General features: G+C 38.6%; 1 protein-coding gene across 1 annotated transcript in view; it reads right to left on the bottom strand.

The window, feature by feature from the left end:
• LOC147861537 (callose synthase 3-like) overlaps positions 1-27,549 on the bottom strand; it is a 34,249-nt gene that overhangs the window by 770 nt on the left and 5,930 nt on the right. The window contains exons 9-43 of the mRNA XM_087322701.1: positions 23,993-24,112; positions 23,813-23,896; positions 23,642-23,736; positions 23,410-23,548; positions 18,889-19,002; positions 18,727-18,803; positions 18,577-18,649; positions 18,367-18,483; positions 17,358-17,475; positions 16,941-17,275; positions 16,784-16,836; positions 16,637-16,697; positions 16,439-16,520; positions 16,311-16,360; positions 15,977-16,063; positions 15,382-15,462; positions 15,141-15,232; positions 14,969-15,062; positions 14,712-14,881; positions 13,306-13,444; positions 13,068-13,222; positions 12,854-12,971; positions 12,610-12,761; positions 10,575-10,684; positions 10,345-10,485; positions 10,205-10,255; positions 7,866-8,046; positions 7,686-7,788; positions 2,355-2,474; positions 2,108-2,223; positions 1,885-1,968; positions 1,668-1,780; positions 1,322-1,551; positions 331-1,128; positions 172-222 (exon numbers count right to left, since the gene is read on the bottom strand). Coding sequence (XP_087178827.1) covers positions 172-222; positions 331-1,128; positions 1,322-1,551; positions 1,668-1,780; positions 1,885-1,968; positions 2,108-2,223; positions 2,355-2,474; positions 7,686-7,788; positions 7,866-8,046; positions 10,205-10,255; positions 10,345-10,485; positions 10,575-10,684; positions 12,610-12,761; positions 12,854-12,971; positions 13,068-13,222; positions 13,306-13,444; positions 14,712-14,881; positions 14,969-15,062; positions 15,141-15,232; positions 15,382-15,462; positions 15,977-16,063; positions 16,311-16,360; positions 16,439-16,520; positions 16,637-16,697; positions 16,784-16,836; positions 16,941-17,275; positions 17,358-17,475; positions 18,367-18,483; positions 18,577-18,649; positions 18,727-18,803; positions 18,889-19,002; positions 23,410-23,548; positions 23,642-23,736; positions 23,813-23,896; positions 23,993-24,112 — 4,704 coding nt within the window. The remainder of the gene's footprint in view (positions 1-171; positions 223-330; positions 1,129-1,321; positions 1,552-1,667; positions 1,781-1,884; positions 1,969-2,107; positions 2,224-2,354; positions 2,475-7,685; positions 7,789-7,865; positions 8,047-10,204; positions 10,256-10,344; positions 10,486-10,574; positions 10,685-12,609; positions 12,762-12,853; positions 12,972-13,067; positions 13,223-13,305; positions 13,445-14,711; positions 14,882-14,968; positions 15,063-15,140; positions 15,233-15,381; positions 15,463-15,976; positions 16,064-16,310; positions 16,361-16,438; positions 16,521-16,636; positions 16,698-16,783; positions 16,837-16,940; positions 17,276-17,357; positions 17,476-18,366; positions 18,484-18,576; positions 18,650-18,726; positions 18,804-18,888; positions 19,003-23,409; positions 23,549-23,641; positions 23,737-23,812; positions 23,897-23,992; positions 24,113-27,549) is intronic.

Raw genomic sequence — 27,549 nt, 5'->3', positions numbered from 1 at the left:
CCCAAAAGTTAGGGGTATGTTCACGTTTACACTAGATCATATTACTGGTGGAAAACCTCATGAGGTGAAAACCCACAAAACATTCTTACAAAACTATGATCAGCATGTCATTGTATCTGGCTTGAGACTAAACATTCAAAAAAGAGGGCATATATGTCATCAAGTTTCTACCTTCAGCAGAGCAAGTATGACTCCAATAACAAGCCATGACCATAAATAAACCTGAATAATAAGTTTTCTGGAGTCAGTATACTGCAGCCATCAAATAATGGAACAACATTGTTATTTTGCACAAAGATATTATGACCACATATAGCTATATATTCTTGCCTTTAATTCTGTGTTGCCTTTCACAATATGCAGCTGGTAAACCAGCCCGTATTGATAGAGTAAGAACCGAACTGCAAGGAGAACTTCCAACAAACACCCACGAATGCCTGTGTGGCGTAAATGTTTGTGTTCTTCATTCCACCAAGACTCCCAGCTTTTGTTGCTTGGCACACCAATGCCCCCTCGTCTCTTTATCCATTTATTCCAGTCATCCCAATCCTCTACCATTTTCTGCCACTCGAACCCTGAGGGGTTGAAAAAGAAAGGTGCGAACAACCATGATACCACAAGAAACCACATTGAGAATTCAACCAAAATATAAGGAATCACACCCTTGCTTGCCTTTCCATATATACTATAGACCACTAAAAGAATCAATATTTCCAAGGCTTTTGTAAAATGGCTCCGTGAATATAGTCTATAATTCTCAGCAAATTTCACATGTTTTACCACAAAGCTGTGCTCTGTTGTCTGGTACTTTGCTCCCCCATGCAATATGGCTCGCCCAAAATAATGTGCTTTTGTTCCAAAGGTGAAGGTAAAGAAAACAGATGCTAACTGCAGCTCCATGAGAATGAAGTCTGTCACAGCCGTCCAGAATCCTCCTTCCAGACCAATCTCTACCACCATTGGAAGTGCCATCAGTATACCAAGCTGCACAAGTGATTGACAGGCTAGGGCTGCTTCCAACGGAGAGTTGTGCTCCAGGTCAGCCACTTTGGCGATAGATGTTTCTACGCCACTAAGAGCCAGATACAACCGCCCGTATAGGAACGAATATGCTGTGAGCAAAACTATCTGCAGTAGAAAGAAGTTTTGTCAACTGTGGCAAAACAGCTTATTAAACAAGATGTTTACAGAAATATTTACATACATCATGCTGATTGTTTCATTAGTACTAGAGTATGTCAAGATAATGTCATCTCACTAGATTCATGTGTCTATCTTGTTTTTATCTGTGAACAATCCATGTGAGACGTTTACCACATACCACATAGGTGAAATAATGCCCTACTGTTGTATAATAACATGACAGCATTCGGAAAAAATCAAAGCGATGGCCAAGTCGATATATATCTCTGCTTATTGCTTGCTCTCCATTTCCATTTGCAATCTTTGCTTCAAATTTAGAAATTTGATTCAACCCCACATCACGCCCCTTTCCAACTTGGATGTATTCATGATGTGTGATATTCCCTTCCCGCAACGTGGAATTGAAACCTGTTGCAAAACTCTGACTTAGAGAATGGTTTATGACTATTAACTATCCCTTCAGCTTTTTTACAAATGTTTTTGCAGCATTTTAGTTTACCAGGAATGATCTATATTGAAATAACCTGCAAATATATCTTCACTCAGGTTGATAACTTTTGAGGCTTTGCATATTCCACCCCTTGTAATGTGAAACAGCCTATCAAAGACATCTGGGTGTCCATAGTGGAATCGAGTTCTAAATAATGTCATATATCTTACTTTAGAGAACACTCACACAAATAGAATCAATTAATGTTTTCAAGATTATACCTTACGAACTATGGAATGGTAAATGCTTACTTTAATGGATTAGCTAGAAAACGTTGTCCAATTGTGACAAATGTATTCTCCTGTCTTGACATAAACAGGCCTAATGATGAAACACTATCACATGCCAGATAGATGGCACAAAAATCATGTCAATTCATAAATGGTGACACACTCATAACATATAATTAAAATCGAAAAATAATAGTAAATTCCCTTCTACTAGTATAGATTACTCATTAATAATGTTGTATACCTGCCCGTAAAAATGTTCTCTCTCATGCCTAATATAGTGGGACATCTAGCTCCATGCTTGGTAGTAAATTGCTGAAGAAGATTGCGCATCTTAAAAGCTTCCTCCAGGTAGTTATCCTATCAAAACATGTTAAAGGTAAAGGTATCATATTAAAGGACAATCCCAATCCAATCAACCAATTATCATGCCTTTTGTTCCCTAATTGACATAGGTTGGGGGTGAATGGGGGAGAATAGGATCAGAGTACCTGATTCATGTCTATTGCTTGCAATGCTTCACCACGTGTAAAGATAATGGCATGATTCTGATTCTCAGGTTTGCCTTCTCCAAGGATTGGAGGACCCGGAAGTTTGATTCGGTAGATTTCCTAAAATAGAACAACATGTAATAGGTTTAATTGGGACTATAATGATGTAAATATTTAATGTACGGTTCCACAAAAAATAATTCATTTCAATGCACACATAGATCAATTTAAATTCAAGAGAATATTTTGAAAAGAATCTAATTCTCGTACAGAGTTGGGGTATGCGGAAGCATAATGCGTGTGTGAGAGTGGATGTGTAAGCAAGACAAGGAATTAGAGAAAATAACCAGAAAATAGACATTAGGGGGATGACAACTTATGCGGTGAAGAGAAAACTATATTAATAAACTAAAGGTCATCAACAAAACACAATGGGCCAAGGGGGTTTTATATACAAGTCCTGAAGGGCCTGCCACATTAAATGTGGTTGGAGGAATCTAATCAAGATATCCACTTGAGTGCGATTTTGTCATAAGAATATCTGATATTCTTTAACCACATTTATACTTGACAACTACACGGATTACAATAAAGTGTGCTCACGCACTTTTTCACAAATTGTGCTTTTCTTCATAAGCACATGTTTACACGAGTTGAGCTTGATTCTCATCACGCCCCTTCAAGGTCAATTGTGTCTCCTCTTAAGCTTGGCTGTCTTGGTGTAGTTACTCGGTCGCAATTGCTCAAATTGCTGGATTGTGGTTTTCCCGTTGCTCCTATGTACTCGATCTTGATTTGGCAAGGTTAATCTTGCCGATCCAAAATTTCGGGCTTGTCAAGGGTGCCGACATGGTCAAGCTTATCTTTGACTACAAAAATTCCGGGATTCGAAAAGTGTTCTTCCAACTTGCTGGGTCAAGTTAGATTAGATGTCCCGAGCTTACTTTGTCAATGCCAATCTCACTGTTCCTCTTTTGTGGTGTTGATCTTCATGTGTTCCTTCATCTTTGTACTTGTACTCCTCCCCAAGCTCAGCATACCGGGCTTAGATCCACTGAGACTTGCCATAGCTTGTTGAGACTTAGTGCCTTTGTAAAAATATCAGCCACCTGCTCATTGGTGCCGATGTATTGAAGGTCAATATCTCTGGCCAATATGCGCTCACAAATGTAATGATAATGCACCTCTATGTGCTTAGTCTGGGCAAAACACCAGATTCTTTGCGAGCTGGATGTTGCTGAGATTGTCACAGTGGATAAATATTGGCTTGTTGACCAATTTGTTGAAGCCTTTAAGTAGTCTTTTAAGCCATACAGCTTTGCACGCAGCTATAGTTGCTCCCCTATACTCCGCCTTAATGCTTAATAGAGCCATTGTTGGCTCTTGCTGTTCCAAGAGATCGTTCCGCTACCGAGTGAAAACATTAATCTCAAATTGGATCTCCTGTACGATGCATTGGTTGCCCAATTAGCATCCGTGAAGGCTTCGAGTCGAAGTGGTACTCTGCGCTTGTAGAAGATACCATTGATCAAGTGTTCCACTGACATATTGTAACATGCGCTTAGCACAATCCATGTGAGTGTCGCGGGGGGTTTGCATGAACTTGCCAAGGAGCCCAACCGGATAGTTGAGGTCTAGTTGGGTGATAGTTAAGTAGATAAGACTCCCGATTATTGGGCGATACTGTGTCGGGTCGCAGAATTTGCCGGAATCTACACTTAGATTCATATTTCAATCATGGGGTGTCGACATGGACTTGTAGAGCAAGTTCAAAACATAGTGTCGTTGTGAGAGTAGGAACCCTTCTGGAGTTCGAATGACCTTGACGCCGAGAAAATAATGAAGTCATTCAGGTCCTTCATCTCGAACTTCTTTGAAAGTAGCTTTTTAATCTTTTGTGTCTCAGTGAGGCGTTCTCCACCAATGACAAGGTCATCGACATACAAGATGAAGAAGACGGGGCTTTTGGGATTGGTTTGGATATACAACGAGTTATCAGATTTAGACATCCGGAAGCCGATGTTGTGAAGATACAACCTGATCTTTGAATGCCATGCTCTTGGGGCTTGCTTCAGTCCGTAGAGCGGTGTCTTCAATCGGAAAACTGCATGTGGATGTTTGCTTCATTCGAAGCTGGGTGGTTGCATCATGTAAACTTCCTCCTCAAGCTCGCCTTGGAGGAATGCGTTCTTCACGTCCATTTGATGCAAGTGCCACCCTTCTGCTGTTGCAAGTGCAATTACCGTCCTCACGGTGGTCATTTTTGCCACTGATTGTCTTGTTTTGAGCCGGGTCCCATACATCTGAGTGGATGACGTCCAGCAGGCCTTTACTCACATTCCTTTTGATCGGGAATGTGCGTCTAGGTTAGAGTACTTCTTTGTATAAAATGCTCCTAAGTTTCCATGTCTTCATTTGCAGAATCTCTCAGCTCTAGGTATGTTGTCCTACCTCGATCTCTAGATGGTAGGAGGAAACTGTGAATTGGCCTTGCTTTGCAAGCACTGTGGGGCATGTAGACATCCATGTACCTTGGTCTCTGTATAACTCATCCTCTAAAATGTTTATGAAATGGTTTTTGGAGTAGGCCATCTTTGGAGGAATTGGCTCCTTAGTTTGAATCAAGTGTTTTGAGTATAAATCTGCCATAGATCCTGCAGCATTACCTTGTTTCTTTCATCATTTGGGAGGTATACAATATTGAAAGGGTGGCAAGTACTTGATGTCGTGGGCACCTGTGGGTATCATTATCCTTCTCTATGTTTCGATGTCACCATCTTCGTTGATGCTTTAAACTCCTCACAATTTCAGATGGCATGGTTTGAATCTGTTCCTATGTTGCTGTCTGGAATAATGCTTCTACATCATGGAAGATGATGGCAATTCGGTTGGGACTCCAGAACTTCTCTGTGTGATAAATACCTCTGCCTTCTCCCCTCCTACCATCCATTCAAAGACCAGGTGATTCTCCAGGTTTAGATCTCGGTCTCGTTTTTGCATATTACTTTGTTCCCTCAAATTTTTCCAGGCGTCGGGCACTTTCAACATGTATTATTAAATTATCATCAATACTAAATCAGCTGTCCCCATCGCAATTGCATGCACGACATCTGCATTCTTCCTTAATCAGCTGCATATGCTGTGGTTGGAGGGATCATGACTATCAGGTTATTTGGTGGATATCTTGAGCTTCCATAGCATATCGTTTCACTTGCAATCAAACATAAATGGAACCTGTGACATCACCATCTATGCCTCTTGACCCAGCACCGTATGTTATTTAATCATTGCAGCTTGCGCTTGAATCTCCTCCAAAATTCTTGTTGGATAACAAGTGGTGAATGGTGGCACTTGTTCATACAAACAGTTTTACATATAAATAACAAACCCCAAAATTGTGTGATATTCCCATATTCAACGAAATTCTAATACTAGATAGATACCTACTATAAAGATGATATTTCTTGAAAGTGAATGCATCCATTAAACAAGATCTACAAGTTCCATCAAAAGAATATGATATAGCCAGATATTCACATTAATACCCATTCAAGCTGTATCATGGAACAAATTAGGATTTCCGTTTTTCTCTATGTAACATTTACAGGGCCTGTGTTCTCTGTACAGGAGGCTGATTGTGCCTGACTTTCTCGTGGATATGCAGCCTTGGTGCTCTCCAGAGACAATGTGCACATTTGCAGTTCCAAGAGCCAAGAATTAAGCTATGGTTATTTGATACACTCGTCACACCAACTCTTCTCTATGGAGTAGAAATGTGTGGACTGAGTCTTAACAAGGCAAATCATTGGAAAGATTTAGAGAGACCTTTATTGACAATGATTCCCGCATGATAAGGAGCAAAGCATCAGTGCCCCATGATATAATCTGGGCAGAGATGGGAGCAGCACCTATAATCACCAAGGCATTGTTTTGAATAGTGACATGTATCCAACGTCTTTGGGAGCTCCCTAAACGAAGGTACCCAAGGTTGGCACTTATGTCATCAAGACAACTAGCTGAAAATGGAGACGTTCATTGTTGGTATGCTGAAATGCCGCAATGGTTCGAGTCACATGGCATGCATATAAATGCACTACCCCCATTCCAATATCGCTTGGACTCTCCCCATCTAAATATGACCAAAGTGGAAAAGGATAGAGTGATCCAAACTGATATTATTAACTTGGAAAACAAGATAACATGGATCAGCCCCAAAATATCACTTGGTACAAAGATGGCCCACTACAAGACGCTTTTTACATACATCAAAGGATGGATTCATCATCAGGCCACCTTATATGGATATACATTTATCCTATACGTTGCGCAGTGTGATAAGGCAGTTGTGACCTTCATCATATTAATTAGAGAATGAGGTAGGCAGGTATACACGCATACCTCTAGAAGAAAGAATTTGCCAATTGTGTCATCAAGGACTGGAATCCGAAGAACACTATGTTTGTCACTGTAGTGTCTTTTATGAAATGAGGGGGAGATACCATTGCTTCTTTAAACAAGGCTTTGGACCGTTATGCAAGATAATGGAATATGAGGACCAACGGTGCCTAGGACTTTTCTTGCTAGAACTCAAGGGACATAGGAAAAAGTTGTTGAAGGACAATAGTACAACCACACAAGCTCTCCACAAAGAACAATCACAACTTTCTTTAGCCCCATCACTCCTAATACTACAAGTCAATCAAGGGATACACAAATGGGCTCCCAACCAGGACATAACAAAGGGGTTACAATAGATCAGGCAATAGCAATTTGTCGTGCACGTAGGCCCCGCCCCATGGACCACGATCTCAGCACCCTTGTCGTCGACAAATAAAGGCCATTCTCTCCCGCCATCGCAAGTGCTTACCTCGCTTCGGAGACCTCACCATTCTTGATCGACCTATGCTAGAAATCTTCTGAAGCCAGAAGTTATACTATATCTAACATAAGAACCTCACATGAGCCAAAAACCAGATTCTTTCGTCTCATTTGTATTATATTTACTTTTAGATTTACTAAGTAGTATTTATTTTATTTTGATTTGTTGTTGACAAAGACGAGACACCAGTTAAGATGCAATCTCTTGTTTGGTCTTATAGGCCATTTTGGCATCTTAAAAGACGTTAATATTTCTTTCTTTCTCATCCATTCATATTCATTGGAGGTATTGAATTATGAGAGCCTATTTATGAGAGTCATTACCACCATAATATCAGTGCTCTAATACAGATATATTATGAACTGTGAGTTCAAGATGAGAGTTTCTCGGATCACCGAATATCAGAAAACAAAACACTTTATCACTGCTACAAAGAAAAAACAATGGATTACCTCATCCAAACCATTCACAGCTTTCACTAGAACTGAAAAATATTCTGTAACCTTATCTTTTATCTCCCTTTCATCTATATATCCAACCCTTAAAGAAGGGTACCTACAAAATGTGAAAAGGTGAGTACTTGCAGTATCTTATCTACTTAAAACAGTGACAACAATATTCAAATGTCTTACTTCACCATAAGGCTTAAAATATCAGCTGCATGCTGATCTCCTGAACGTTTTTGTGTGCCGTAATTCTGACAAGAAATGATGTATGAAAACTTCATGTTTACCACGGCTTCAAGTTTGGATGCGTACTGATGCTTCTTGTTGGCAGAGACTATACTTAGCGTGTTCCGATCCTCCAGTTCTTCTGATTACATTAAAAAGAGATAAACAAAGACTTATATTTAGGATAACACTAGTTTGTCAAGAAAATGACAATGCCAAATCTAGGTTTCAAGCAATACATAGACTAAATTATCAAGGCATGTCCAGTAGGGCTCAGTTCCCATTACTGCAACTTCTGTGAGAGGATCATCTTAGAGATGGAAGCAACCCCAATAATCATCCGGGAATTATTCTGACCAGTGACCAATATCCAACTGCTTTAGGAGCTCCTTAAATGAAAGTACTCAATGTTGTTACTTAAGTCATCAAAACAACTTACTGACATGGACATATATATTCATTGCTGATATGCTGAAATGCAACAATGGTTCAAGTCACATGGCATAAATGCACTACCCCCCTTCCAATATAGCTTGGATTTTCCCCATCTAAACATGATCAAAGTGGAAAAGAATAGAATGATCCGAACTGTATTAAGTTGGAAAACAAAATAACAGGGAAGTGAATCAAGGGCTACAAAAATGGCCTCCCGACCAGGACATTGCATAGGGGTTGTGATAGTTTAGGTTTGTTGTTTACAAAGACGAGACGACATTTTAACATGTAATCTCTTGATGCACGTCTTTCTTGTGTATATGCAGCCCTTGGTGCTCTTGAAACTGCAAATGTGTTCAAAGAGCCACAAACTAAATTGTGACTATTTGATACACTTTTAACACCAACTCTTCTCTATGGAGTAGAAACATGGGGACCGAGTCTTAACAAGGCAAGTAACTGGAAAGATTTAGAGACTTTTGGTCTCAGTGATTTCCTGCATCACAAGGAGCAAAGCATCGGTACCCCATGATATAGTCCTGGCAGAGGTGGGAGCATTCCCAGTAATTCTCGACCCATTATTCCGATTGGTGACCTGTATCCGACGGCTTTGGGAGCTACCTAAATGGAAGTACTAAAGGTTGGCCGTTCTGTCATAAAAAAACTTGCTGAACAAGGAGAAGTTCATTGTTGGCATGCTGAAATGCAACAATGGTTCTAGTCACATGGAATAGCATAAATGCACTACCCCCATTAACTTGGAAAACAAACTAATATTATTAACTTGGAAAACATGATAACATGGATCAGCCCCAAAACATCAGTTGGTAGGAAAGGACCCACTATAAGACACTTTTTACACACATGGGAGGATGGATTCATCATCAGGCCACTTTATACGGACATACAACTATCCTATGCACTGTGCAGCCATGAACTTTATCACATCAATCAGAGATTGAATAGCTCTATAAGAACGCCATGTTTGCCAATATACTGTTTTTTATGAAAAGAGGGAGATACCATTACATCTTTAAGAACGCCTTTGGTTGACATTCTACGCAAGGTAATCGAAAGTGAGGACCATTGACGCTTGGGCTTTTCGTGCTAGAACTCAAGATACATAGAAGAAGCTGTTGAAGGAAAACAGTACAGCCACACAGCTCATCAACAAAGAACAACTTTCTTTAGCCCCGTCACTCCTGCTCATGCTACAAGTGAATCAAGGGCTACACAAATGGGATCCCGACTAGGACATGACAAAGGGGTTACAATAGATTGGGCAATGGAAATTTGTTGTGCACATTGGTCCAAACATCATGGACCACAATCTCAACACACTTGTCATCAACAAATAAAGGCCATTATATCCCACTGTCATAGGTGCTTCCAATAGTTTTTGTGATGCTTTGCTTCCTAAAGACCATTAAAGCTTGAGATTTGGAAACATATCTGGGACATTATGGTAGAGAGACTTAATAAAATTCAAGCATACTACACACTATAGTTGCTGTCCCTTGCAAGATGACTTATGTTTAACTAATCTCAGAGCAATTTGTAGAAAAAGTACAGAATTCTGTCATAAAATTGATTAATGATCGTCAAAATTAGAACCAAAGTAATTGTAGAGGTAAGGTAGGGAGTATTCGGAGGGATTTTATTTTCTTGTGACTGGAGTCCCACTTCTATTCATATTTCACTGTCTGAATATAAAGCATTATGTAGTTTTTATATTTTGATAGCATGCTGACAGAGCTAATTGGTCATGGTTGCCCACACAAATAAATAATAGTGGACAAGGTTTCAAGTATATCTTTTAAAAAAATGTATATATCTTGTTATACAAATGCATGTTTTTTCTTTACCTTGCTCCAAAAGGTTATTCAATGCCTGCCGGTAATACATCATTCCTTTCACTACAAAAATGAAGTTATGAGTCATATAAACGGGAAGTATTGATTTAAAAAACAAAGTATGATAACACACATGGATGACAGAGGAATACCTGTCCGGAACAGAGTTTGCCCCCTTGTTGATGCCCAATGTCTTAATGCAACTTCATTTTCACCTTTCCACAATTCAGGATCTTTTAATTCATCCCCAACTCTTTCTAAACCTAATCTTTCCAAAAAGTTCTCCCACTCATCTAATAATAATAATAAAATAACACTTCAGATGTAAATACAAGTCCGAATAGAGATGGATATTTAACTGTATGTAATTGCAAATATTAACCTGGGTATATTTTTTGGAGGTAAAACAAAGTGGAAACACCATCTTCATTGATCTTATAAATATGCTCCTTTGTATAGATAGTGTCTTGCATATAGTAAGGCGTCAGCACACTTCCACATGCCATAAAATAGTCAGCCTTAACTGGATGCAAAACTATGAACAAACCAAATGGCAATATATGGTTCTTAAAGAAAGTTATATTAATGTCTTTTGGGAGGCAAAATGTCCAATAAGACCGAATAAGAGATTACACCAATGCAAAATAAATATAACTTAACTAAAGAATCTAGTTATCTAGGTACTTACTAATGAATCTAGTTGAAGAGGAGATGAGAAGACAAAAGAAGTTTTTCTTGGTATGCAGTTAAGAGGCGTTTCTTTTCAAATATGTTCCCACATTTCATATAATAGCATCCCCTATGAACATGAAGGGTGTGAAGAAGGATGGAACTTTGCCATGAAAAGCATCAACTTGGGATCATATAGATTAGATTACAGGGTATGGAAGTGTGATGATGAAGCATAGTAAACAATCTATTAAATTTATACTCATGTGACATAATGGAGAATCAAGAAAAATAAGCCCAAGTTCATGATTCCATCAAAACACAACAATCTTGTCCTATAGTTCCTATAGGAAGAAATAAGAAAAATATCCTTCAGAAATCGAGGACATCTAGGATTAACTTTTCGCATGGTGTTATGCAATCTAAGCATCTACAAATCTAGACATGAAAGAAAGAAAGAAAGATATATTAACATCTTTTAAGAGGCCAAAATGGCCTATAAGACCAAACAAGTGTTGTCTCATCTTTGAGAACAACAAATCAAAATAAATAAATGTTATTAAGTAAAATAAGCAAATAAGATAAAAAGAGACTAAAGGATCTTATTACTGGTACAATGCATCAATGCACTGATAATAAAGAATATGCATGGGAGTTGGGATGCCATCTCCAACCATGTATGCCAGGAAGTATTCGGGATTCTGGTAGATTGGCTGTGCATAAAAAGAGGAGCTCTAGCAAAAGGATGTTGATGCATATTATATGTTACAGTTTGCTACTTTCGACCTACCTACTCGATGTTTGCACCTCTCAGAGAATCAGAATATTTACCATTATACTATCATATCATATGATATGTTATTATAGCTTTGACCCACCACACACGGCAATGGAATGTGGGAGCCAACAGTGATTGGGATTTTTTTCATAGAAGTTGATAGACATGGAAAGAAAGGAATCTATACTCCCAGCTTTTAAAGGTTAAAATGTGCTCTTAAAATGTAAGTAAAAACAATATAACTAAATATAGGTCACTAAAGAATCTAGTTACCTAAGCACTTAATATTCAACAATATATCAAGAATCTAGCTATATAAGCATCAAAGAACAGAGATATTTTGGTGAAAGATAACAACACAACCACAACAGATCATCAATTTTCTTTAGTGCCATCATCCCTTCTCATGCTACCAGTCAATCAAGGGCTACAAAGTAGGATTTCGATCACATGACTCAAAAGGGGATAATTTAGATAAACCAATAGCAATTTTTTATGCACATAGGCCACATGTATTTCGACCATAACCCCAGCACCCTTGTCATCTAAAGGACATTTTCATTCAGCACCAAAGGTGATTCCCTCCTTTTGGAGAAGCCTAATTTCAGTCTAAGATATCAATAATCTTGGATTGGTTCATGTTTGAGACCTTCCAAAGGCAGAGGTTTCAGTATATCTAAGTTTAGAATGCTTCAATAACAAGGTCCTGTGGTACCTTACCCAGTTCTATAAACTTTGCTATATTTATTTTCTGATTATAGAAATTTAGTGCATCTAACTTTAAAATGCTAAGCACTCAGTTATCAAGATTCTCTCATATCTTAGACATTTCTATAAATTTATTCATTCATTTCCCTTGCACCAAGTTATGGGTAGAAAAATCCTCGGTATTGTCTTATCCGAAAAAGAATGGCACCTGTGCACCTCCTTATTTTAAACAATAATATCCAAGTGCAAAAACAAAACGCACCTAAAAGAAAGCATATTGCGCACTGGAGGAGCTTTAGGCATACTCATGAACAAGGAATTGGTGAAAAATGTAATACGACGCTGTGCTTCACGATTTGAAGGCACATCCATTGCAGCTTCTTTAATAGTAAGCAGTAAGTGAAGACGTTTGATCTAGGATAAAATACACATCAAAGGACTTATTAGAAAGTTTAAAGTTAAACAAAATACATGTCCAAATGTAGATTTTTAAATCATATGCACACTTGCTCCCGCCAAGGCTCAGAATCGAGAAGTGAATAATTAACAGCTCCTTTATCAGTGAATATCAGCTTTGGCTTGCCATCTGATTCCACTCTTCCACGGGTATACCCAAGCTTAAATCTATTTACACAGAATTTATTAGGGTAATGCACTTATTTCTGCAAAATAAACAAAATAAATCACTATAAAAAAATGATACAATGTCATTAATCATACTTTGGAGCTGGAAAGTTTTGCTCTTGTATACTATTAATCTCTGCAATAATTGCAGCACATTTCTTCCCCACCATAATATCTTTTGTGGTTACTTCAACCATATCTTGTAGTAAGCGGATGACATTGTTACGTAGCTCATCACTGGAGCTTTCCTCCTGAAATCATGTTATTTAAAACTGAATGGTTCCACACAGCATGGTTCAAGAACCTGAGAAAACCTTGAGGGTTGTGGATTTACCGATTGCAGAGTTATCAATGTATCAATCAGGTCAATAAATTTTTCGCTTAACGGATGGATCTTATTTATGTTGAACTGTTCTGTAAACTTTCCTTCATTGATGCTTTTGGCAACTCCATCCAAAATTGATGCTATTATCCTAAACCATTAACAAGTAATTTCAACTCATAAAATCAATTAAGCACATCATGAAAATGAACAAAATAACACCAGTGTCAGTAATGATGAGGAATTACTAACACTATTTAAGCAATAACAAATGCATTTGCAAACGTATTATAAGTTTTTGTAAAATGGAAGTAAATAAATCACAAAGAATAGGCGACAAGATTACTGGTAAAGTGGAAAATTACCAGCAGAACGGGAATAAGAATAGGAAATATGACAAATCAGGGCAGTGCATCTTATGACCAACAGAGGTGTTGGCTTACACTCATCTTCTTCAATGAGATAGGAAGACGTTCTCAATATCAGAAGACATTCCCCTCTTCCTTTTAAAGCTAAGGTTTTTTGAATGGCGGTGATAGTGGCAGGTTTTACATTGGTGACTGGCTTACAATGAGTGGCATTTCTGTGATAGTAACATTTCAAGATAACCCTTGTATATTTATTCAATGTCCTATGACAAGTCATATGCAGAATTTTGACAGCCATCTGGATTTCATCTCCCTACTAGGTTTTCCTCTGTTGAATATGTTGATACCATCTGTGGAATACCAGTTTGTTTCTCTTTTTTAAGATATTTGGATTTATGGCATATTGGCAAGCACATGATACATTTCTTTGCTAAGGGAGTTGACTTCATTGCAGCCTTCAGGCCATTTTTCTTCAAACACACTGTTTGTCATTTAGTTCTACAGAATATTCAGGAGTGCAGTGTCCTGATATTTGTCATTTAGTTCAGTACAGCTGTTGTTACTCAAGGAGCTTGGAGTATCTACACTTCTTACAAATGTCCAAGGAAACAGAGAAAACCAAAAATTTATCCACATAATCAGCAGCTTGACTAAGTATATACATATATCTACTGCAAACTTTAATACAAGAAAGGAATCCTTCTAAGGCTGTATAGACAAAGACTTCCTCATTCACACTACAGACGAGGATCTGAGATGCAAGTCTGAATCCACAATAGACATTTAACATTCTATGCTTTTATGCTTCTAATGTGAAGGTCTGAATTAAGCTATTCATATCCCCTTTTCAATTCTAGAAAAACACAGGGTGGAATTCAATTCCTAGGACATGATCATGCAAGACAGTACAAGTATGCTCATTCAAAGGCATAGGTGCAATGTGCATACTGCAGAGATTATAGATACATGTAAATATGTTATGTGCAGTTCTAGATGTTAATGAATTCTCACTCATGAAAAATAACTAGGTCGCTTGCATTTTTATATTACTTCTTTTCAGGAGTTCCAATAATTAGATGTTCTAGAAAAATTTTGAACAGTTCATAGCATTCTTCAACAGCAACAGCTGTAAAATCTTCTGCTGAAATACGCTTCCAAACTTGAGTTTGATCCTTCCCTTCAAGCTCCCTTTCAGTTAACATTTTCAAAGCTATAGGTAACTGAAGAAAAGACAACCAAATAGGCTTGGTTATGCTGCAAACACTTGTGTTTCTATTCAAGTAAAAGCTAAACTAAAAATATAATACCTTGCTTGCAAGTAGAAATGGAGGCCACTGTTTGGAATTTATTTTTAATGTGGGGTCAAATGTAGATTCTGGAACCAGGAGTAATTCTAAATCCCTGCATTAATTATATGAAATGGGTATTAAGTTCCATTGGTAATTAAATTCTCCTTTTCCGTTTATTCAACCCATATACCTGTTGCTGATAATGTCTTCATCTCTGAAGCTATTAATAACTTGATTCCATAACTTCGCAAATCTCGAATGATCAGACTTGTTACTGAAAGCCTATATTAATCATTCTGCCTCAAATATATATTCTTGATGTTGCTTTACCAAAATCTTAGCTCTCTTATCAAACAGATAACTTAAGAATGCATTCATTAACACCTAGTGACTATCTGTCTTTGACTCCATTTCAAAACATAAATGAGTACCTTTCGCTCTGAAAACAGACGTTCACTAGAGGCTTGAGGTAGGTGGATGAACCTTGAACGCAGCATCCGCAAAGTACGAATCTACACTTGAACAAAATTGAAAACTTAAGATATGATTAGTTCAGCAATAAAAGAACAGGTTTAAAAAAACTTAGTTGAATACGAAAACTAAACAGAATGCTAACGCAAATGAATGAAAAAAGTTATGATATTAATCTATCTCGTTGCTTTCTAACATATCAAAAAGAAGTGGAAGAAACAAAATACCCAAATGCCTCAATGGGCAGTGAACCATGGATCAATGTAGAACCTCAATTTTATGATGTTGTCACTTCAGTTACTCAGATATGATACTCATGTCTGGGGTATTCCAGCAGTGTGCACTAGTCTACAGCTTAACAATAGGCATATGATCGTAGGCTACCATCATGGAATATCAGTATGCATAAGAACTGGATTGTGTACAAATTAATATGGTAGCTACCATCATGAATATCTTTGTATGCTTTCCCATATTGTATGTACTAAATATGTTTCTTTTTCAGGAAAATGGATTGATCACTATCCTACAACAGCATATACTAATATTACTCACCTCACCAAGCCGAAGAAATGCACCACTTACTCCTCCAACAAATGTAGATAATACTGCATACCAGATCTGAGTATCCATAAAATATACCTACAAAAGAGTTAATTTCATTGTCAGCCCTGAGAATTAATTTCAATTTCCATGTAGATTGAAGGGTTATTAAGTTATTAAGTACATAAACTACCATTTTCAGAAATAGGTTGGTATCAAGTAAGATTTTAAGAAAAAGTGTGATTAGCATACACTAACACTTTCAGGAATAGCATGGCACCGATACATTCATAAAAAACAAGCCAAAATAAATATTTGGTATTCGTTTGAAGGTGTTAATTGTTACCAATATTACTGGCACCCAGACAAAAATGACAGCTCCAATGTTGTTGTTTGCTGCAAACATTTGTCAACATTTAGGACTCAGTTGATTAGAAAAACTTTATTACATCACATGCTGTATATATCACAGACCATGAGGGAATAATTCATGCCATTCATATTGAATGTTTGTGACCTCTGTGATTGATCTTGTAACTTCTACCAAGGGTTTTATCTGTTTTCCAACTCACATAATGAGCATACATATGATGAAAAAGATAGATGTCAATTTGATAATTAATCAAAACATTCAAGGAAAATAACTGCACATAATCAAAACTGTGCATATACCTGAACATAATAACTGAAGAGAAGTTTCGCGATCAGCAAAATTACCCAAAACATAGTGTATCTATAAGGCAACACACATTTGATATAACTCTTAAAACTTCTCAATAAAATATGTACATATTCAAATGTGTTTAAGTAGCATAGTACCTAAATACAACAATAGTTTCTTCATGCATGCCACGACCAATATATAAACGAGGCTGCCAACAGTTTAATGCAGTGTCAAAAACCTATGAGAACACATTACATAAATCTTGTTTGTTAACAATATAGCTACTACAGACGAAATAAAGGAAAATCTCACTTCTGACCATGACAGCAAATTTTGGATTATCCTCCAGCGTGAGTTTTCAGCGCATTTTCTAAGAATGGGAAACAGAAAAAATAGAGTGCCAACAACATTTGGCAGCATATAGACAATCATGGCTGTAGTGTATAGATAAGGTACTTTTTGTCTTTGTCCAAACTTGCTATTTATCACGTTAACCATCCTGGTAGAGATTTCCGATGAATGAACATAACAGGCAGGCAATGCAACAACCCAGAATACTGCAACAAACAACTTAAGGAATGGCCTCTTTATGTCACTTAATCTCATCCAGCAGTAAGCTTTGAAGTTCAATATGATATCCAGTAGAGCTGCAGTGCAGACAATTAACATGAGACAACATCATACAGAACATATAGGTTCAAATAGTGACTATATTCATTGATTATAGACCTTGAAGAAGGCGAAGTATAGCAGCTGTAATGAAAATGCTTAGGATGTTTTCTAAAACAGGAAGCTCAAATGTGGCAGTAGTGAAGGTAAAATTGTTCCAAGCCAATATAATCATTGCCTGCAAATGTATTCATATAAGAAATCTAGTAAAAGACATATCTGCAGAGGAGTTTAATGAATGTCATACAGTTTTCCAGTCAAATGCATTTACACATTGAGCTTATATGCTACAGCTCCGGTAATGAAATTGGAGTAGAATATCCTCAATTTGAAGCAATATTTAAATACAAAATCATTGACTATCATATGAAATCGATTCATATTCATTTCACATCTTCATGATAAATAGCTCCTGCCATTAAACCTTAAATACTAGATACATTTGCATATCCAAAGGGCATTCAATAGAAATACAAACTCCTTTTTGATCTCTATGAACAATTCTAGGGCCTCAAATGTCTGATTGTACCAGAAGCAATACCATACTGTTGAGAGTCTCCGGCAAAAATCTCATTGATGATACTATTAGAGATGGATAAAAGTTTTTCTGAGGTGACTTCCACCTAGTAATGTGTAGTAATCAACTACCAACAGATTTTGTATCTTTCTTCCCCCATAGACCACGTGCATTGTTTTTTCATGCGTTGTACATTTAAGGGATGTCAAGAATTGAGTGATTCAGGAAACAAATATTTCATTCTTTCACCAGTTCTTAACATCATGCTTGTTCGAGTCATCTCCAACCAGACTAGTCCAAGTTCCCTGTTCATGATAGCTGGTTCCCACATCTAGCCACGACCCCACTTTGTGGCCATTGTGGTTTGAAGGTAGCCAAGGCCATCAAACATTGGTCTTCATTTGAACACTCAAAAAGGTCAAGGTGAAATGCCAAACCAAAATGTACATCATACAATATTCTGTAGATTCCTCTTACTAAATTGATATTTGATAGTCACATATTTTATATGCAATCATAATAAACTTGCAACTTGTGCCTTTTATACCAAACCTGCAAGGCAAGGATGTAAAATGTCCACATTCGATCAAAGCTTCTGAATAGATGCCAAAAGGTTCGAACTTCAACAAAATTCATTTTCCGGACATTTTGAAATGATGTTTTTTTATCCTGGAAAAATAGGGTGTATATTAAAGAATGCCGTAAATCTAGGTTTCGAAAGGATAAACAATTAAATACGAGACTGCATGCCTTGGAAATTACAGAAGTTTTGCAAGTTTGGAAATACTCTTTCGACTCATCCCATGGCCACTTCAACTCAAAGCAACACTTAGACCTACATGAAGTATTTACATAAATTGAACCATTACCACATATATTCTAAATTTAATAATCCAAGACCCAAACTGTTACCAGAAATACTCGTTCAAGTCATCATAATTTCTCCATAGAACATGTGGAGCAGTTCCATTTCTATTGTTTTCGGCCTCCTGATGTGATATTTCTCAATAACTCAAATCTTGACTAGACTTTGATATCCTATTTTTACCATGAAAAAGAATTAAAAAAGTGGACCTTTTTCACTAAATTATATATTGGTGTCACAATGCTGCGCAAAAAGGAGCCTTCTCCACCACCATATGCCGTTTCCATATTATGAGATATCATTGCTGGAATTTCCAATGCCATCTTGAAAAACACACACCATAATCATTTCCAGGGATTTTTTTTTCAGAAAAAAAGCTCTCATGTTTGTTTTGCAACATTGTGTAAGATAGCAGTCATGTGCGCCACCATTATACATGATGCATAAACATAAATAGCACACAGCCATTTTATTCACCCTAATAAAGAGTGATGGCTCCATTATAAGTAGATATAATTCATTGCAATCACAGAAGCCCTCGGCATCCCATTAGATATGCAGTGGGGAATCCGTGCACTATATGAATCAATCAAAAAAATCTGTGCTCCTAATGGGTTGTCGGAGGTCGTGGATAGTACCATTGGAGTGAAACTACAATTCCCTATTATCAGTCCACTCCCTTCAGTCTTTATATAGATGAGATATCTATATACATAAGAGAGATTGGGTGATTCAGAAGCATGCTTGAGGGGGACAGCCATGCAGATATTACTGTATGATGATGACATTGTGTTGGTCTCCAATTCTCCAGAGGGACTACAAAGACAAGACATCTCGATGATTTCAAATCAAATTTTAAAGACAATGTCAGTAGACCTTACTAAAATTGATGTGATGGTGTTTAACAACACTCGAGCATGGGAGATGAGATCAAAACCGAAATTCTTCTTCGCAGGAAAAAAGCTGGCATACAGAAGATCATACATACATAGGACAAACACTCACAGGGCCTCAGTTCTCCCTACAAGACATTAGCAATACTTGAAGGACCTCATCGCAAGGATATGCAACCCTTGTTGCCATTGTGCACATATGCAGTTCCAAAAGCTGGAAATTAAAGTATACTTGTTTGAAACACTTGTAACAAGATCAGAACCACAATCCTTCTTGGGAGAGGAAAACCTGGCATAAACATGATCATACACATAGCTAGGAGTAACATTCACAGGGCCTCGGTTCTCCTTATGAGAGGCTGCTTTTGCTCGACTTTCTCGTGGATATGCAGCCCTTGATGCTCTGAAAGACAATGTGCACATTTGAAGTTCCAACAGCCATGAACTTGTTAGAAATATTGAGAATCAAATAGATCGGCATATAGAGTTACAATCACAGAGCACACGAACTTGTCATTTAATATGACCCAGCTCCCTAGATACAAGCTAGTGCTAGATAGTACTTATCTTTAAGTCAATGGCACATACTTCAAGACTAAGTAAATCTTAACTTGCCCACAAAATAATATTCTAGTTGAAATGACTAGTCAATCCTATTACCCTACTCATCTACATGTTCTTACATTGACACCTTATCGACCCATATGGTCGGGTTGCACAATAGCTACTCCTCATTTGGAGCACTATCACGAAATGTGCATTCTAAGAATACATGTGGGGATAAATTGACAATTTGGGGTTGATCATTGATTATATCTAACAATTCAGCAACAAGCCGAAGGAGATTCATTGGAAAGCTGCCCAACGTGTATTAAAGTACATAATGGGTACTTTACATTATGGAATCTTCTACAAGCCAACAGTTGACGAACTTAGTGGGTATTGTGACACTAACTGGGCTGGAGATAGTGATTCCAGGAAATCAGTTTCTGGATATTTTGTTTCAATGGGTTCTGGGGCAGTAAAAAAGCAACCAACAGTGGCACACCGGAGGCAGAATACAAAGATTAAGGAAAATCCTTATGGATGTGGTGGTTCAAATGAGGATGGCAACGGTATTGAGGTGTGACAATCAGAGTTTCATGGCTATGGCCACGAACCCTGTATTTCATGCACGTACTAAACACAGAGATTCAGTAACACTATGTGCAGGAGCTAATAGATAATGAGAATGTGGAGCTTTAGTACTGTCTAACATCAAAGAATGTTGCGGAGATCTTCACAAAAGTGCTTGGAGCAGAACAACTACAACGACACCTTCAACGACTAGGAATTGGCCCGATTCCAAGTCAACTCAATGGATTGACCATTGAAGGGGATGTTAAATATAATCAATGATCAACCCCAACTGATCAATTTATCCCCACTACTATCAACTCACTTGCACATTTAATATGACCCAACTCCCTAGATACAAGCCAGGGCTAGATAGTACCTATCTTAAAGTCAACGGCACTTACTTCAAGATTAAGTACATCTTAACTTGCCCACAAAATATTATTTTAGTTGACCTGACTAGTTATTCTTATTACGCCTACTCATCTACAATTTCCTACATTGACACCTTATCAACCCATATGGTCGGGTTGCACAATAACTACTCCTCATTTGTGGTCAAGGTAGATAAAGACTACCTAATTGGGATGGAGGTCGTGATAGAGACGGATTGTCTTCCAAGCCAGGAATGATATCAAGGTGTGCAACACTAGACTTAGCCATGCTAAGGTGAATTGCATACATCAAATCAATAAACCCAGAAGTCCACCACATATTAGGGAAGATAAATGTGATGGCAAACATGCTATTGAGGGTAAGGTATGAAGAGAGACACGGTGTCAAAAGATGAAAGATGTCCCTCTCCAACTCTTTAAAATGGCCCAAGCATTTGCAGAAGAACAAGGTGTGCAAGTGCTCAATGCCTTCAATGAAAGCGAGTATGAAGGGGAGTGGCTACACATAGGCAAGTTCTTGAGTTCAATGAAAGCGGATACTTCATGGTCGAAGAAGGAAGCACAACGGATCCTCAAGAAAGCATATAAGTCCTTCCTACAAGGAGGGTATCTCTAGATGCTCGAAAGCCACGGAAGAGCTTTTTCCTTCTTGCCAAACGAGATAGGGTGCATAGACCCTAGGATCATGGAACCAATGGTGATTTTCAAGCCGATCTCGGTGCTGAGAGCTCACATCCCAAAGCTGATTGAGCTACTCAAATCGATGGTTTACTGTGTTGAAGAAGAATAGCAGCTTATGCTTCATTTAGGACCTGCAACCCATCATCAAAGAGACAATTCACAATGCAGGAGTCAGACTAATTATCGACGAATTTTCCGAAGCCTTCGCCGGAAGGTCTATTTGCGAGATTGGTGATTTGTACTCAAGGTACTACCAATTCCAACTAGCCATGGAAAGTAGGGATATAGCAACAATGTGAACCCCGATCGGCCTATTGCAAATGTGTACCATGCTGCAAGGAGGCATAAACTCTATCGCCCACATGGTGAATGTAATGAACAAGGTATTGAGAGACTGCATCCCGAACATCACCATGCCATTCCTCAACGACATACTGATAAAGTGGTGCCCAGCAATAGACAAGGATGAGACTCTAGATGAGGACGGGTGCAGGCATTTCGTGTAGTGTCACATCGCTGATTGTGAGAAGGTTCTTCGGAGACTAGAAGATGCACATCTAACTTTCTCGGGCGAAAGTCGGCATTCGGTCAATCGGAAATTCTCGTGGTGGGACAGTTATACGAGGCGTACGGATGAAAGCCATTCCCAAAAAAGGTGGATGCCATCAGGGAGATGAGAGAGGAATGCAAATTGCAAACAGAGGTGAGGCGATTTCTTGGTTCTTGTGCATTCTACCATATTTGGATTCCCCACTACGCTCACATAGCCGAGCCCTTGTACAGGCTACCCAAGAAGGGGCGGAAGTTCAAATGGGAAGATGAACACACAGAGGAGATGAAGAAGGTAAAGGGAATGTTGGTTGCGGCACCAGGTTTACGAAAAACTGTGTACAAGGAATGCCCATCTACGTGGCGATAGATATGAGTCCAACAAGGATTGGATGGGTAATCAACCAAGCGGGAAAGGACGGTGCGCACCATGCCATCAAATTCGCGGCTTATTGCAAGAGAGAGGGAGAGAGAGGGAGGGAGAGGGAGGGAGGAATGTACAAGACAGTTCTCTCCCTTCAACTCTAAGCTCCCTTCAAGTTTGAGCTCCCTTTGACTTTGGGCTCCCTTCGAGTCTGGCCTCCTTTCGACTCTAGGCTCTCTTCGAGTCTGACCTCCCTTTGACTCTAAGCTCTTCCAGGCTGAGGATCCTCCCTACTCCAAGACCCCCGTGGTCCTGCTTGAGTAGCACACCATGCATTATCACGACACCAGAGTATTTCATAGGGCACTAATGCTTTGATCCATATCATGCACACAATCATCAAGACTAACGGACTCTCCAGATCTCTCCACTTACATGCCCCATGAAGGCTGGTTCCCCAAATTTTCACCCAATAGAAAATAGTGGGTGTAACAAGTGTATTGAAGAAAGATAAGTCAGAAAATTAGGGTTTCAACAAGTGCAACCAAAGAAGAGAGTTGGAGCAGCAACAGAGAGGTGAGGTGAGGTTCATCCATCAGCCCTAACCACCATCCTCAAAATAGACTGTGATGCTACACAGTAGATTGGTTGGGGGGAATTTCATGACACAATTGTACTCCAGAGATATACATTCCATTATGCAAACAAAAAAAAGTATGCTCAAGAACTTACATTATGGAAAATGTAGCAAAGACATTCAGGCATGAAACGGATATTGGCAGCTTCTCCCCAAATTAGAAGATAGAGTGCTATGAAGAGTAATTTACGTTGTTGAGTATTTTCTTGGATCGTGTTTTGGTTTGTTGAGTGCCTGCCATTTACCATCATAATCAGAACACATTTTCTTCAATGATATATTGAGCTACATTTGAATCTTTGACAAATTCCTCACCCTAAGCCTTACCATATAATGGCACTTTTATGATCTAGAAAGTTGCACCAATTCTCATAGTTTTCAAAAAGTGAATCCAGCAGTTTGGTCACGCTCTGCTCATCCAGCTGAGATATAAAATTCAAAATGATTATGGTTATGGATTAGAAAAGTTTTTGTTATATAACAGTTTAGATTGGATACCATGGCAGGTCTGTCTTCTACCCTTGCATGTATGTTAGCTAGTAACAGAACAAGGTGCTCCCTTTGATTTGAAACGTTGTCTTTCTAGTTTATACAAATAATAACCAGACAGTTGAGAAAAATAAATGTAAATCACCATTGCAAGGAAAAAAGAGTTAAGAAAGCTAAAGCAATGAGTACCTGGAATCCAAACTTATCCTGTAACCAATCTAATATGTCTAGCACATGCTTACTTGGGTCCCTTTCTTGTGGCCATGATAGAGAATGTGTGTTTCTAAGAGCAGACAAGGCAGCATTTATCTGAAATTCCCATAGGCAGAATAAGATGAGACATTATATTAATACTCACTAAACAAGGTGCTCATGGCTACAGCTCTAACATTTGTAAATTTACCATCTGCCCTGAAACATTCTGATCTGCATAATCTACTATTTCTTTACCTGTACTGAGTTGGATCACACCGAGGGAACCTCTTCGTCCAAAGATGGTCTAATACAACTATCGTTTTATGAGCTGCTCAGAGGAAATATTCATGCAAAGACAAGGTACATGACGTCTACATGCCACAAAGAAACTAATAGGCCAGCTCAAGATTTCCTCCTACCAACTAGAGATTGAATCAAGACGAGCACTTCCCAAATATAAATCTTTGGCTGGAAAAGTTTGTTTTTCAAGATGTGAATAGCTTGGAATGCACTCATTATAACATATGTCCAGCAGGGACAAGGCCACAAAGCACTCAATTCATTTGAACAAATGCAAAGCATGGGTATTTCTCTGATTTGGATAATGGTATGGCATCATTGTAATTTCTTTGCCTATAAAGATTGGCGAGGGGATTTTTTCTTACTTATCTTACCTAGAAAGACTGGCTAGAGTCATTCAGCATGGCTTTACAATATTCGAAGTAATATTAGACTATTTTGTACATGGCCTCTGGCCACTTTCATTTTAATACCAATGGAGGATATTTTTTCAGGAATATATATATATCTTTGGCAACTAATGTGAGGGAGATATCAAAAGCTAGGAACATTTTGCATTGCACATAGATCACCAACTTACAAACACATCATAGAGAAGCATCCCACACTCTACACAAACTCCATCACCATTTTACAAATGATGGAGAACACTAACCCACTACACTTTTTGGCAAGATTTTACTCGAGCTTCAAAAAAATAGGGAATCATCCCTTATCTTAGCATGTGAGATGCAATGTCAGTCGCACATAACTGATTTCTTCCATAGCCCTGCACCTCCACTGAAAACATGTGAAGGAGTCACCATATAGTGAGAAGGGGAATGCAAACAGAAACCACAAGTACCAAGATATAAAGCACATGGGCCATATCATCACCAGATTTTGGAGATCATTGCTCATCTTTTTCATATAACCTTGTTGCATTACATCACCTAACCTTGGATATTCTTGCATGTATTTTCAATAGGGGTCTCGGTAGAGTGTCTTCCCAACACATCGGCCATGCATACAGCTGTACCTATCCATAAGACAGGGAACCTCTCCAACCATGGAACCATCAGACTATCATAATTGGCTGCATGCTCACCAGACTTTATGAAGTGGTGCTTGAAGCGGAACTCAACACATGCAGCGAGGTTGAAGAGATGTGAACCCCAAGCCAAGCAGGAATTATGAGAGTCTTCTCTACCACCAACCACATCTTTACATTACGTTGCTTGGTGTACCAAGCAAACACGTAAAAAGCAATGGTATGGATCTTTTGTAGAATTCTGCAAGCCCTTTGACATTGTACCATTGGAACGTCAACTACAAAGTATGTCCATTTCGAATTCCTTTTGACTCGATCTGGGCTATGTATGCGCTAAATCTGCAAGTGGTGGGACGAGTTAGGACTCCACATCTTCTTTGGACTCTACATCGACAAGGTAGTGAACTACATCCGATGTGGAGGCGGCAAAGAAATTGACATATTAGGTATACCTATTGATGGCATTGTCTTGGTCTCTGAATTTCATGTAGGTCTACGACATCATCTCAATGCCCGAGATGGTAAACCTAGAAAAGGCAAAGCCCATGATCTTCCACACATCCACTGACTCACTGACAAGTTGTCTTTACCCTATCATGAGAGTGAGATGAAGTAGTGGATTACTAAGCATATCCAGGATGTAACTCCCTGATGTACAAGGATATAGATGGGAGTTAATATGTTGTCCCCAACCTCGAACACCGGGAAGCACTAGAGGCTCAGGAGGAGTGGTTATGTTATACAAAAAGGAGCTCCATGGTAGAGCGCATGTTGTGCATAAGGACGTAGATGCATGATACATGTGGATATGAATCAAAAGAGGGGATCTTAGGGAGCTATATTTTGCAATTTGCTACTTTCCACCTGCCTACTCAAGGTTTGCACCTTTAGGTGAATCACCATATCTACCATTATATGATGATATCATAAAATTGTCTACTATGGGGGACATAATACTATTCGGGGACTTTAATGCAAGAACTAAGGATGAACAAACAACTATTTTGACACCAACGATGCTGTTTATGGAGAAGTTATGGCAGAAGAGGTTGATCTAAAGCGACAAGCTCAAGATATCAGTGCTATAACTGAATATGGCAAGCACTTTCTAACCTTGGGAAGTGTGCATGGATTGGTGATATATAATGGATTGTCACAATAGCCTGGATTGCATGCTTTGACATGCTGGAACCCAAAAGGAGGTGCAAGTACAGTTGATTATCTAATGGGATCCCCATCTCTTATACCTGAAATAAAAGAGTTCACTATATCAGGTAGACCTATTGGATTGGCAGTAGATCATGCATATCTACGCTTCGGGGTAAAGGATGGATGCACAAGGGATATATATGCTAAGGAGAGTGGGCTAGCTACATATCGATTTACTTGTGAGACAATTGATGTGTATAGTTGTGGAGTGTACAAAGGCATGCTAGATTTGGATCCTTTCATACCCTTTGATGAAGTTACCCAAGGATTGTCAAAATCATCACATAAAGCAGCCACAAATGACTTTCCTCACACAACGGCCAATCCCCTCAAACTTGGTAGGTAATACAAAATAGTTGGTATGATAAGGAATGTTGTGATACAAGGAGATGCTTGCAACGTGAAGTAACTTGAGGCATTTATACACACAAACAAGCGAGAGCAACCTTCCAACACCTTGTAAGGAAGAAGAAGAGATTGTATTTAGCTAAGTTTGAAGATCAGTTGTATCGTTTGTTTCTAGGACAAGAAAGTAAAAGATCATGGAAAATGTTCAATGAGAGGCAACCTACTACACAAGTGACCTCACCTTTGGTGTGCCATGAATATGCAAAGGTCATGTATGATATCCCGGGGCAACCTCCTCTTCCCCACCCACATGGCTCACACCCACATGAATACACATTTTTTACTCCACAAAATGTCAGAAGTGCCATTGATCGGTTACAATTTGGGAAGGGCCAGGATCATGATGGATTGGTTGGTGAACACGTGATCTATGCCTATGACACCTTGCTCCCATTGCTAGCACACATCAAGGTTTCCCTACTAGATGGACTCAGCATACCATTGTGCCAATCCTCAAGAGTGGAGACCCCATGATGCCAAGCAACTACAGGACAATCATGGTTGGTCATTACTTGGCTAAACTATATGGCTCAATTCTAGAATCAGAATTGAGCATATGGGAAGAGTGGAATGGCTGCCATTCAGCTGGACAGGCAGGCTTTCG

Source organism: Azolla caroliniana, unplaced genomic scaffold (assembly GCF_043228905.1).
Source record: "Azolla caroliniana isolate FFs.n. ecotype wild unplaced genomic scaffold, voAzoCaro1.0.p SCAF_7, whole genome shotgun sequence".
Lineage (NCBI taxonomy): Eukaryota > Viridiplantae > Streptophyta > Polypodiopsida > Salviniales > Salviniaceae > Azolla > Azolla caroliniana.
The sequence above is the reverse complement of the archived record's forward strand: the minus strand, read 5'-3'. Positions and strand labels throughout refer to the sequence as shown.